This window comes from Diabrotica virgifera, chromosome 6, assembly GCF_917563875.1.
Source record: "Diabrotica virgifera virgifera chromosome 6, PGI_DIABVI_V3a".
NCBI lineage: Eukaryota > Metazoa > Arthropoda > Insecta > Coleoptera > Chrysomelidae > Diabrotica > Diabrotica virgifera.
In genome coordinates, this window is record NC_065448.1 from 23,746,231 (window position 1) to 23,760,418 (window position 14,188).

The window sequence follows — 14,188 nt, forward strand, 5'->3', positions numbered from 1 at the left end:
GTGCTTTCGTATGGTTTTTATTAAGTTCACAATTAAAGATTATACGATTTAAATCTACAGTAGAGTAGTTATCACATGAACAGAGAGAGTTGATACGCATTCCTATATAAGCTAAATGTGCAGGAAAATTGCCATGGTTTAATCTTAAGCGACTTAGGGATGTGGAATAAAATCGAGTAACGTGATAATCAAATATATGTGGGATATTTTGCGGAAGTTGTGGGTGTATGTAAGTGTATGGATTCCTCTAAGTTTGTACAAACTTAAGCCAAACAGTTTCCCATTTCTTTCTTAATTTTTTATGCAATTCTGGAATGTAATCGCTGGAGATTGTTAAATCTACTATTTGATTTAAAGTCGCTGAATTCTTTGCCATTTCATCCACTATCTCATTTTCTTTGATTCCGGCATGTCCTTTTACCCAGATACAGACCAAGTCACTGCTATTATTTTTAAATCGAGCGATTGTCTTTCTAATATGGCATAACAACTCATTGTTGTATTTTTTGATTATTGGTTGTGATATTGCCTCAAGATCAGATAAAGAATCTGATAGTATAACCGTGTCTCCAAAGTTCTGTTCAACCGCGTAAGTTAGGGCTCTTTCAATAGCATAAAGTTCAGCAGTGAAGATAGATGTACATTTAGGTAGTCTAAAAGAATTACCACTTTTTATATTAGAAACATAATAAGCACTACCTACACTATTACATGTTTTTGAACCATCTGTATAGATGTATTTATAATTAGAAAATTCAGATAAGATTAATTTTATAATTTTATTGTTTTGGCATGGTAAGTTTCTGTATGTAGGTTTTATGATCTTTGGAAAGATTGCGATTTCCTCAATAGAAAGGTTATATATGGGTAATATTTGTTTAGTGTTAATGTTAAAGTTGTTAGTTTCTAGATAAGCATCTGTAAGAGGGGGAGAAGTTTTAATTCTCCAATAAGAATTTGTTAAGTTATATTCAGTGAGACTGTTAATTTTACTTAATAATTTATGTGAGTCTAAAGCCCTGGTCTTTAATAGAAACTTATTAGACAAGAATTCTCTTCTAAGGTTTAGAGGAGGTTCCTGCGCTTCTGCTAGAATGAGTCTTGGTCTTGGAAGTAACAAATAAAACATGAAATTCACTAATCATATTTGTTTGACATTTCAATAAAATCAATTGCGATTTTAATGTGACAAGCAAATCCTGCCTATAGCTTTACAAGAAATATGATACTTATGGCATTGGATCCACTGATGGATGGCTTGTTGGATAGGAATGGTGTAGTTGTCAGCTTGGATGTAGGTAGACCTCTAAATGTTTGCCATGTAAGTGTCTTGAAGTAGAGGTTGTGTTCTTAAAGGCAGTGTAAAGGTTGTGTAGTCTACATCGCCTACGATATGTTGTAGAATGATTCCCAGATAGCACAAGTACGTTTTATGGACATCCAATGGACGTACATCTGTGTACATTGAAACGTCCAATGGACGTTCCGCTAAGGTACAATGGACATCCGATGGACGTCCGACGAACGTCCAGAGTTCACAAAATTGGACGTCCATAGAACGTCCGCTACAAACGTACAGTGTACGTTGTTGAAGCTTTCAGTGTACATTTTATGTACATCTGATGTATGTACATTCAAATACGTCTTATGGACATTTTTGTGGGGCACTTTTCAGAAAGCAATCTAGTGTCCATAATTTTTTGAATACATACATAGCAAAAAGCCTTTAGGTATAGGAAATAGTTCCTATAATACTAAACTTATACTTCAAAATATTACACAAAATACCTTTTTTATTTCTCTTTATTATAACTTTATTATAGGAACTTCATTAATGCACGACTGCACTTGCACGATAAACAGCAAACACAAAGATATCACAGGATGAATTATATTGTATGTAATAACTTAATAAAGACAAAATTCAGATAATGGCGCATTAAATGCACATTAAAGGCAAGCGTCCACAGACCCGCATCGTACGCATCGTACGCAACGGATTTTAGTTTGACAATCGATAATGCGATCCGTACGATGCGGATCAGTGGACGCGGTTACATAAGTTTCTGTACAAGGCAAACTAAAATCCGTTGCGTACGATGCGGGTCTGTGGACGCTTGCCTTTAAAGAGGTTTATTTCTGTTCTGTTCCTTCCAAACATTATTTCTTAGAACTTAGAGTCAGTACGATTGTATATTGCAAGCGGGTTTGCCATTCTGTGAATTATCATAAATAAATCCTCCTTCGGTATTCCACAACAACTAACAGCGATAATCCCCTAAAAGTACCTGCCTAGTACTACCTTTTACGACCGATAGCGTGAAGAGCGACAACGTTGTCAAGAAGATTCTCATTTAGTTTGGCGGGAAATTTAAGAGTTACAAAATGCACATTTAAGATTTAAATTGGTAGTGTCTAATTATTGTAAGTTCTATAATTACCGATGCGCGATGTAGCTCCGTTATTCTGAAAAAGTTTACCATCGTTTTATCATCATCTAATATTATATAGGTTTAATTAAAATAATTTTGGTGGTTCAGTGTTTTAATTCGATGATGAAAAAATATGTGACTACATTTATTAGAAGCTTCTTGTATTCTACTAATAATATTGCTTTGATTAAAACAAGAAGCTATATATAGTTACTCATAATAATAGTCGCATTTTGTGTAAAATCTCCATGGACCACAAATGGATGTCCAATGTACGTTGAAATCAAACGTCCAATGGACGTCGCGTAATGGACGTACATAGTACGTCCAGTTTTGGTCCATGGACGTTTGGACTTTAAATGTACGTTATATGGACGTCCATCGGACGTTGTGTGCTATATGGGTTCAGGAAGTTCCTACCGAAAAGGGGAACTAAAATATATATTAAAGCCAAAAAACTAGAATGATATAATAATATATTGTATTAGCAACATCATACGTTTTAAAATTTTCTTTTGCCTTGTTTTTGAAGAATTCAATTTCAAGAGAATAATAAATAAAAATTCAGAATTGGCGAGAATTAAATTAATATAATTACCCCTCTGTGGCTCAGTGGTAAGAGCACCTACCTTTGTATCGAAAGGTCCGAATGGTCGTGAGTTCGAATCTCACCGGGGTCAGGGATTTTTCGTTTATTATAAATTAATAAATGAAAATAGTTTCTGTCCTTGTGGGATCGGTACTCACCGGAGGGACCGCAGACGTTAGGATACAATTAGTGTCTCTTTGCAAAGACAATCACGTCGACTTTGCAAAGTAACAAGACACTTACTCAACACACACACTACACACGACACTAGGTACCTAACTGCAAAAATTCACCGTACCTACCATGCCAATGGCCATTAGTTGTCGAGGCATTAGCTAAATAAAAAAAAATTAATATAATTATTATTAAAAGAATTAGTTAAATTAAATCAAAGATTCTAGCTGTATATAAGTTTAAAAAAAATGTAAGAAATACCTGGGTTGGAGGTTATGTATAAAAAGTAAATTCAAAAATAAGAAATATAAAAAGACAATAATTAATAATATTGGTTAATTATGAAATATAAAGGAATCAACTTACTCCAAGAAGTTTTGAACGATATAAAATGATTGTTGTACAGATATAAATAGATACAAGAAACAAGATGCAGAAAAAACATTCTTATCCACAAATGTGCGTAGATTTTCAGTTGAGTGTTATTAGGTGAAAATTACATAAAAACATTATATGATTCATTTTGACACCTATAGCTATTCATGAGAGAACCAACCCATTAATACACCCGTCAGATGACGTTTTTTATGGTAAAACGTAACAAAGACGTATGGATCATTAATTGGCGGTTGTAGCTTAACAGCTAAGATACTGGTATTATATCAAGCAAGGATGTAATAGTTTGATCCTCGGCACCGAGAACGGTGAATTTTCAATTTCTAAAAATTATATGAGCTATTACCGTGTTTCGGAGGACACGCAAAGCCGTCAGTCCCCCTGAGGTAGTGCGCATCAACACTAGTTACCTAAAATAGGATTGAAGATGCAATTGGCGCCGGAACCTGTCCGAAATTATCTTCTTGGCAAAAATTCCATACGATATTATTATCCAGATGTAGCCATACGGCTCACATTCTGTCCAAAGGGATGGTTTACTGATCCCAGATACCTACGATATGAAAATAGTTGAGCTCTGGTGGAGCTTTTTCCGTGTGATCCAGCCCCACGTAACTTGGTATGCTGGAATATCTCTCAAAATTTGCTTCTTGCATAGTGTAAAGATATTCATTCGGTCTTAGCTTTTTGTGATCCTTATTTTCTGTGTACTAAGCGATCATTTCATTGTATTTAACATGGAGATAGTTGTTAGGTATCGCCACATCAATTTAGTGTTGTTTGTCTCGGTAGGTTATTAACTAGGATAAGATCTGGTCTACTATGAGCTTCTTTTTGTTCATTTATTCTCTGAGTACAGTGTGGTCTCAAAATAACCTGTAGTTCTCATTCTCAAGCACACTTTTAGGAACGTATTGATAATATAGGATATAAAAGATCCTGAGATCTTGAGTCATGCTGTTTCTTATATTCGACCATCGATAAGATGGACATCGTTAAGATATTGGAAGTTTTAGTGGGCTTGTGCTCCGTGTTCAATTATTAATAATTTAGAAAGTCCAAAGAACCCATTACTAAAAACATAGAGGTTTGAGTTATCGAGGTCCATACCTAAAACTCAAAAGAGAAGTTTGTCAGATAACTGGTCAGGTCAAAGTAACTCTAAATGAGCCCTATAGAATAGAATAGAATAGAAATATGCTTTATTGCCATGAAAAATTTTACAATTTTATCGACAAAGCTTATAAATAGTCAAAAAAACAAAACAGTAACAATACAATTTACTAAAATTACATAAATCGTCAAAATATTTAAATAATAATAATAATAATAATAATGAAGTTAAAACAGAAATAATCAATTGCAAAAATTTAAATAAATTGCAAATGCATAGTGTACCTAATAATTAAAAAAAAAATTAAAGGTTTAAAAGTTAAAAAGTTAAGCTGCTGCATATGCCACCCAAATATAGATAAAAAAATAATAAAAATACTACTTGTGCAAAGGGTACTGTAATTTTTTAGTTATTGACTAAAAAAATCTTCTACTGAATAATATGGTCTTTCAGACAGGTAGGCTTTTGTCAGTTTACGGAATTTGTGGAAAGGTGGTGCAGATTTTAGTTGTAGGGGGAGAGGGTTGTACATTTTTTTTGCGGAATATAATATCGATTTCTTTACTAACTCCGAGGACGGGGTCGGCAAATAGACGTCAAAAGTAGAATTTCTCGTGAAGTAGTCATGATTAGGTCTTGGTGGAAAGACATGTAGATGTTTACGAATTAAGCAAACAGTTTCTAAAATATACAAAGATGGGAGGGTTAGAATTCCGTGATCTTTGAAATAACTTCAGCAATGTGTTGTTCTTCTGAGGCCAAACAGATATCTTATTGCTCTTTTTTGTAATTTGAAAATAACATCGAATTGGGCAGCTGTACCAGAACTCCAAAAAGGAAGACCATAACGAAGATGTGACTCGAACAAAGAAAAATATGTTATTTTGGAAGATGCTAAATTGAGTTCATTCGAAACAGATCTTATAGCATAGCAAGCTGAAGAGAGTTTCTTCCGTAACAAATCGATATGGAGGGACCATTTAAGGTTGCTGTCTAAAAAAATACCAAGAAATTTTACAGAATCAACGGTACTGATCTGGCTGTTATTAAGAGGTAATGGTTGAAGAGCTCCTTTATAAGACAATGCTACTGTTTTATCTACGTTAAACGAGAGTAAATTTGAGTCAGACCAGGTTTTTATTGTAAGTAGAAGTTATAGTAGCATGAAGAGTTGCAATATTTGAGTTGCTCCAAGTGATACTGGTATCATCAGCAAAAAGAAAGAGTTTTCCATCGATTTTTAAATTAGTGATGTCATTAATAAAGATAAGGAAAAGTAGAGGACCCAATACTGAACCTTGAGGTACCCCACATACAATGTTTTTGAGACTAGAGTCTGTATCATTTGCTCTAACCAGTTGTTTCCTATCATCCAAGTAAGATTGGAACAAATCTAAAGAAATGCCTCGAGTTCCGTAGAAATTTAGTTTTTTTTATCAAAATGTTGTGATTTACACAATCAAAAGCTTTGGCGTAGTCACAAAAAACGGTGGCAGTGTGAAGATTATTGTTCAGTGCTTGATAAACCTCATGTAGTACAGAAAACATGGCATCAGTGGTGCATTTATTATTTAAAAAGCCGAACTGATTTTGTGATAAAATGTTTTCAACTAGAAAGGACATAAGTCGGGCTTTTATGAGTCTCTCAATAATTTTGGAGAGTACCAGTAGTAGTGCAATAGGTCTATAATTGCAGGTATTAGATATTTCACCACCCTTATGAAGAGGAATAATGATGGCTCTCTTCAGGCACTCTGGAAATTTACCTTTCTCAAAAGAATCATTAATTAGTGAGCTGAGGACTTCTAACACATTTTCTGGAAGATTAGAAAAAAGTTTTATCGATAGACCATCAGTACTACAGGAAGATTTGCTTTTGATACCATTGATTGTTTTAATCAGTTCAGATTTATCGACTGGTTTTATAAAGAATGAATTCGAGACCTTTCTTGAATTAGGGAGATAGGAAATGGGATATTGTTGTGGCAAAATAGTTGATGTAATATTTTTACTCACATTAACAAAGTATTCATTTAGATTTTCAGGGTCTGGAAGGGAAAATGTTTGAGCAGTGTGGGTTTTATTTCGAAGATCGTTTATTATGGACCAAGTTTCTTTTGCAACACTTTTGGAGCTTCCCAGACGGTTCTGGTAGTAGACTTTTTTAGCTGATTTTATAAGTTTAAGATAGGTTGCCCTGTACTTGGTGATATATTCAGTGATAGAGACGTTGGTAGTAAATTTCCTGATATAGAGAAGAGAACGCATATTCTTGGAAGATATTCGGATACCTTTAGTAGTCCAGGGTTTGTGATGTTTTGGCTTAATTGCAATTAAAGGAAATGCTTTATTGAAGATACAGATAAGCTTATCTAAGAATTCACTGAAATTATTATCCATGTCCATGGCAGGAAAGCGCCACTCAGAGGTTAAGCATAAATTTTGGAATTTACGAAAGTTCCGGGTGGAAAAAATCCTGCCTAAACGTCGGGTTTTCGAGGAGGGTTTGCTGGAGATATTAAACTTCGTATAAACTGCTTCATGATCAGATAGTCCAGCATTAATAATTAGTCAAATTAGTCCCTATTAGTCAAATTCTTTGGTATAATAGGTCATATACAATAAATGTATTGTATTTTTACTAATGAAAACTTTTACCTTCATTTTGTAAACAAGTTCATTATCAAGTTCATGATAGTTCGTTATCTTGGAAAAGTTTTGTAATTATCTATGTCGTTAGTGAAAATTTTACTAGTTTTTCATTGCTTTATACAAACGACTATATTATAATTTTAATAAGTAACATTCAGTTCTTGCGGTAGCGTTAGCACACTTACAGATCCTCTAGCTAGTTTCTACAAGAATCTTCCGTACTAACTACAAATTGCGCTCTCAGACATATCGCAAGAAACTGTACTTTGCATGCATAGTTACACTTATTGATGATCTGTCAGGCCGGAAAGACGGTCTTTAGTGAGAAATTAACTTCAAAGATGGAACTTATTATTAGTTGGTGCAGTTTTTTGTAGTGGTCTCGCGCGAGGTTTTTGCCAATTTACGATGTAGCGCGGACAATGCTAAAGTGGGTGCAAAGACAAAGTTTCAGAGTTACTACAAACAAGGAAAGGGAAACTGTCACTTGTTCTGTAAGTTATTGTTTTTTTAGTAACCTATTTTTAAAAAATTCTGTCGGTTTCTCGTAATGTTTCTTCAGGTGTCAAATAAGGACTCACCCTCCCCTTTACCTCATTCTTATATAGTTTTTATTTTATTTTCCTCTTTATATTTGATGTTTGTCGAATTTTTTTCTCAGATTATATTATTTTTTTCTTTTTAATAAGTGCCCCTATACATGCGATTTATCCTTTAGGTTATTAATTTCTGTTTTTATATTTTTTAGTAATCTACTTTAAAAAATCCTATAGGTTTCTCTTAAGGTTTTTTCAGGTGTCAACTGAGGGATGCCCTCCCCTTTGCCTCGACTTTTTCTTTTGTAGTTTTTTATTTTAATTTTTTTATATTTACATTGTATGTTGGTCCAATTTCTTTCTTGGACCTCATTTTTTCCTTTTGCGTATATGTCCCTGCACCTGTCATTTGTCCTTTAAGTTACTATGTAGTTAGTCCAGAGAAATAAGATTTTTCTCGTGACACATCCCCCTCCAGGCCGAGACCAAATTTTTTGAGTAGTATGGAGACCTATAATAGTAACCTATATGTTTCCTGCAGCCGATTTTATGATGTAAATAGTTATAAACAAATGAAGATCAGAAAACGGTAAATTTTCGCTTTTTTCGTCTATTACCAAAAAGTTAACCATTTTAAACAAATTTGCGAGTAAGAAACTTAAAAATCATATAAAAAACTTCAATATGGCGTTCGCTGAATATATCTATCCTGATTGGTTGCTTAGAAAATTGCAAAACAAATCATAAATTTTAAATTATTATAAATATTCATAACTTATGTAAAAATTAACTTAGAACCTTCTTATGACACGGAATGCTGAGACTTCTGGTGCTTAAATCATACCCTAAATTTCAAAGCCCTAAATTTTCATATTTAGAAAGACTGAATTTTTATACACATTTAGAAGAAAAACAATTATCCTAGGACAATTAGGGACGAAGTTAGCCCCCCGTTTTTTAAATTCACATGTTCTTGCAAAATAATTTTGCAATATTTAGAATTATTTTTTTGTAATTTTTTTTAATTAAATTAATAGTGTAAATTTTCTTCTTTCATAAACTATCCAAAGTATTATTGTAACTTCATCATTTTCTGACATAGTGTTGCAAAAAAAATTAATTTGGGAAAAACAATTTAAATAACTTTTAAACTATTTGACCAATTGCTGTGAAATTTAGGGTATAATTTAAGCACCAGAAGTGTCGACCTTCCGTGTAATAAAAAGGTTCTAAGTTAATTTTTACATAAGTTATGAATATTTATAAAAACTCAAAATTTATGATATATTTTTCAATTTTCTTAGCAACCAATAAGGATAGACATATTCACCGAACGCCATATTGAAGTTTCTTATACGATTTTTAAGTTTCTTAATCTCAAATTTGTTTAGAATACTTAACTTTTTGGTAATAGACGAAAAAAGCGAAAATTTACCGTTTTTTGATCTTCATTTATTTATAACTATGTATATCATCAAAATCGGCTGCAGGAAACCTATGGGTTATTATTATATGTAGATATCCATACTACTCAAAAAATTTGGTTTTGGCCTGGAGGGGGCTTTGTCACCAACAGGATTTTTTTCCTTATTTCTCTGAAGTGTCTGTTTATTTTTTTAATCGTTATTTTTAAATAATGTTTGCCTTTCTGAAATGTTCGCGAGTTTTCAGATGTCGACCTAGAATTTAGGATATTGCTTTCCCAATTTTTTCTTTTTCTTTTTCTTTCTTTACGATGGCTCATTTAGAGCCTTTCTTCTTTTGTTGAATTTTATTTTTGTACTTTTAGCTTTCAACTCAGTTCTTACCAATTTTATATATGTGTATTTACTATAATACACCTACTAAGATAAAGGAAATAAAAGTTTAGTAAAGTGAATCAAGATCGCTTTCTTTCTTTTATCTTAGTTTAAAATATACTGTATGTATTTGCAAAAATCATCTATATTTAATAGTTTTTATCATGCTTACTCTACTATAGTCCGTCCCACCTTGACTTTACAGTATAGGGAACATAGGCAATGCAGTCCTTATGAGAGTTTTTAGAGCTGTGATGCCGATTTTATCAAAAAGAATTTGTAATCGAACATTGAGAGAGATTAAATTAAAACGGTTTTAGAAAGACAATATACAATTTTAGGATTATTTAAAGTTTATTTGATATAGGTACTATACCTAGTTATTACGCATATGAATCCTAAAATTGTAGATTGCCTTTCGAAAACAGTCATGAGGACTGCATTGCCTATGTTCCTTATACTGTAAAATCAAGGAAAAAAGACTATAGTGTCATTATAACGGTACAACTATCGCTAATTTTTAATTAAAGTTACGTTTTGCACCATGACCAATGACCATGATGACCACAGGACCACACCAGAATTCTTTTGGCTAATCTTTTTGGTTCAGCTCCATTTCATTTAATATTCGTTCGCGTGTGCTATTATTGGTATACTTGTAGTAGGTAATAGTCATAGTAGCTCAAGAAAATTCAGTTAATGGGCATGGGCGCAAAATGTCGCCTGTCAAAATGTTGAATGTGTTTTTAATGTATTCATTTTTTTCAAATCCTGAGAAAACTAATAAATATTTTGAAAAATTTAAACGCAGAATAAAAGATTACATTATTACTATAAGGGCCGAAAGTCCCTGAAAACTTCTGTAATGTTTATCTTAATAAGTTATAGAGGTGAAAATAAAAGAGAAAATTGAGTGTGATTTTGAATTGTAAATATTTTATTCAAAAGAAACTTTTCATTTATTCTAAGGGACTTTCCGCCCTTGGTAATAAAGTAGTCTTTTATTCTGCGTTTAAATTTTAAAAAAATACTCAATAGTTTTCTCAGTATTCGAAAAAAATGAATACATTTAAAAAACATTGAAAATTTTGACTGGCGTCAAAATTTTGCATTTTGCACCGTTCCCCCTAGTGCAGTTAAGATTCAGCATCAGCGTGTCATCAATATTTTTGTTTTTCGAAAGTTCTGCGAACTTTCAACAGTGCGGCAACAGTGTGTCGGCAGTATGACAGTGACAGTAACACTATACTATCAAAAACAATAATTATTATACTCATAGGCGCGCTAAATGTTGCCAAGTCAGTCAAGTTCGTTTTTTTGTTATAGATAATCTATAACATTTTTTTTTATTTTATTCTATTTTTAGCAATATAGCAGTTCCAATGTTTTTTTTTATTAAACACAAGCTGTGTTTATACTACTGCAATCCGGTCATTAGTTGACCAATTATCAGTTTTTCTTTAACTTAAATTACTATATATATATAAATAATCTAAGATCTTAACCCTATGGTGTCCTCTTATTTTTCTAAGAAGTATGCACTTTAAAACTAACACACAATACAACACTACGCTCTGCTTTTACACTAACACTTTACACTAACTCAAATGGTTTCTTCGTTTGAGTTTTCTTTCTAACCCAGTATTATCGAGGAGCTGGATGGCCTCGATGTTTACATGACTATGGAACCGTTGTTCGTGACTACCTGCCATCTTCTTGATAACTTTGTCTACATCTTCCATCTCAAGGTCCTTGTGGAGGTCGACATTTCGGATATACCAAGGAGCATCAACGATGTTCCTTAACACTTTATTCTGGAATCTCTGGATAATCTGGATATTACTTGAATTGGCACAGCCCCAGAGTTGACAACCATACGTCCATACTGGTCTCAGTATTTGTTTGTATTTGTATTTGTTTGTATTTTGTATGTGTGGATGCAGATTTTCTTCCCATCAGCCAATACATTTTTTTTTGTAACGAATACCTAATTCTTCCCTTTTCTTTTTAATATGGACTTTCCAGCGAAGTCTTTCATCAAGTGTGATACCTAAATATTTTGCAGAACATGCATATGGGATTTGTGATCAAATGTGATACCTAAATATTTTGCAGAATATGCATATGGGATTTGGGCATCATTTATTCTAATTGGAATGTTTTCGATTTTTTTATTTGTAAAATTGACATGAATAGACTTAGATTCATTTAATTTGATTTTCCATTTTTTAGTCCAGTTATGTATTTTGTTTATTGCCAACTGTAATTTTTCTGCTGCTTCTTCGCTGGTATCACCTACTGCTAGGATAGCAGTATCATCTGCAAATGAGGCTATAGTATCATTTTCCATTTCAGATATATCGTATGTATATAACAGGTAGAGGACAGGACCTAATACGCTTCCTTGAGGGACTCCTGCTCTGATTGCTTTTAGATCAGTGTACAGGTCTTCTTGCTTAATTCTGAAATATCTGTCAGATATATATGACTGCAAAATGTATTAATATTGTTAAGGCATAAGCAGTTTGAGTTTTTAGATTAATCCTTCATGCCATACTTTGTCAAAGGCCTTAGCTACGTCTAAGAAGATTGCAGAACAGACTTTATTTTCTTCTAATGATTTTTCAATTATGTTAGTAATTCGGTGTACCTGATCAATCGTAGAATGTTTATTTCTGAAACCAAATGGTGGTTTGGAATAATTTTTTTCTCTTCTATTATTGGTTTCATTTTTTTTATCAGAAGTTTCGCAAAAAGCTTTGACATCACTGGTAAAAGTGATAATGGTCTATATGAAGACACTTCATTTGGTGATTTTCCTGGTTTTGGTATCATTATAACCTCAGCTATTTTCCATAAATTTGGAACATATCTCAATCTAAATGCAGCAATGATGATGTTGGTCGATTTGACTATGGCTTTACGGGGCAGGTTTTTTAGTAATTCTACAGTAATTAGATCATATCCTGATGCCTTCTTAGGATTTATATTGTCTTTTATTTCATCAGCTACTTCCTTCGGGGATGTTGGTCTGATTCTCTCCTCTGTCTGATTGGGCTCTATCGATATTTGATCATTATTTTGGTCATCATGTGGTTTTATTGTATTTTCTAAATATGTGGCGAATCTCTCTGCCATTTGCTGATTACTTCTAGCCCAGCTACCGTCTTTTAGTTTAATGGGTGGATAATGGATTACTGGTATTTTTAGCCTTTTTGTTACTTTCCATAGAAAGTACTCCGTGCTGCAGGTGATGCTATCATCCGTCAACTCTCTCAGGTAATAACTGATTTACTCATTTTTTATATTTTGAATCTCTCTTTTAAGTTTTTGAGTAGCATTGTTTAAATTTGTTTTATCTTGGGGAGCTCTGGTTTCCTGCCACTTCCTTCTTAGTTTTCTTTTCTCTTTAATGGTTGCAATGTGACACAAAATCTAGACATGGGATTAAAAAGTTTATTTGAAGAAAGTGTATTTTTTATTTAATAGAGTAATTTCCACATACTAACATATTTCTCAAATTGGTCTCTGTACCGCCATTCTTTATTATATTACGAATACGTGTGCCAAATATCTCGAAAAAATATTCAAAATTAAAGCTTTAATCTTGGAACGCGTTTTCCGCGCCCGGATGTCTCTTAAGCCAAGCTCTCAAATTTATGCTATCAATCAACAGAGCTATCTATGTTATCACTATAAGACCATTATTTTATTTCTCAGACTCGTGGGTTTCTCATTTTCTACTAACCTGGCAAATTTTACAATTTGCATTTGTTTCTACTATGAAAAATGCGAGTAATCAAACCATGTTTACCACATAGAAAATCATTCTCGTATTTGTTTTTATAATTATTATAAATTATGTGCATGTCGTTTTGGTTTACGTGCTTTTGATTTCTCTTGAGCGGAGTCCGGTTTTTTGTTTTTGTCGTCCCAGTTCTATTTTACTCTTTGAGGTCGTCTTTGATAACTTCACTTTCGTGTTTATTAAATTCTCGTTTGGAATAAACAAAAAAGTAGATAATGAATTATTTATTTAATTGGAGGAATTAATTTATTTAATGATAGTTCGAAAGCCGTTTTCCCAATTCAATCTAATAACGATATATTAATAATAATTATTCCTATTGAAATATTTACAAACTACGTAGCTAGTTCTATTATGATGAAGACATAAACAAACCAATTTACATCATGATTTAATGTTCACTGTCGTATTTATACTGACAATTTGGACATATTATTACACATTTTAAAGTTGAATAGTTTAAAGTTGTTTTAAGTTGTTGAGTTGAGTTGTAAAAATGTCCTTCAAAAGAGGTCCCGTTTGGACTATATAAATGGAATTTTATTGAAATTGTCTACGTTTATTGTGTGCTATGTAGAATCATACATATACATACATACATATCAACTAACAAAATTTCAAAATTAAAACGAATAATATATACTAGCAAAAATAAATGAATATATTGTTTGTTTAAAAAAAATCTAAC

The 14,188-nt window shown here is 32.6% G+C and overlaps 1 protein-coding gene across 4 annotated transcripts in view; it reads left to right on the plus strand.

Moving 5' to 3' along the window:
* Nucleotides 1–14,188, plus strand: part of LOC114331272 (rhophilin-2) — a 394,761-nt gene that overhangs the window by 286,399 nt on the left and 94,174 nt on the right. The window contains exon 1 of one of the 4 annotated variants that reach the window (XM_028280807.2): nucleotides 7,550–7,851. The exons of the other annotated variants lie outside the window; for them this stretch is intronic. Coding sequence (XP_028136608.2) covers nucleotides 7,780–7,851 — 72 coding nt within the window. The 5' untranslated portion in view covers nucleotides 7,550–7,779. Of the gene's footprint in view, nucleotides 1–7,549; nucleotides 7,852–14,188 lie in introns of those variants that run through there. 4 annotated transcript variants of the gene reach the window in all.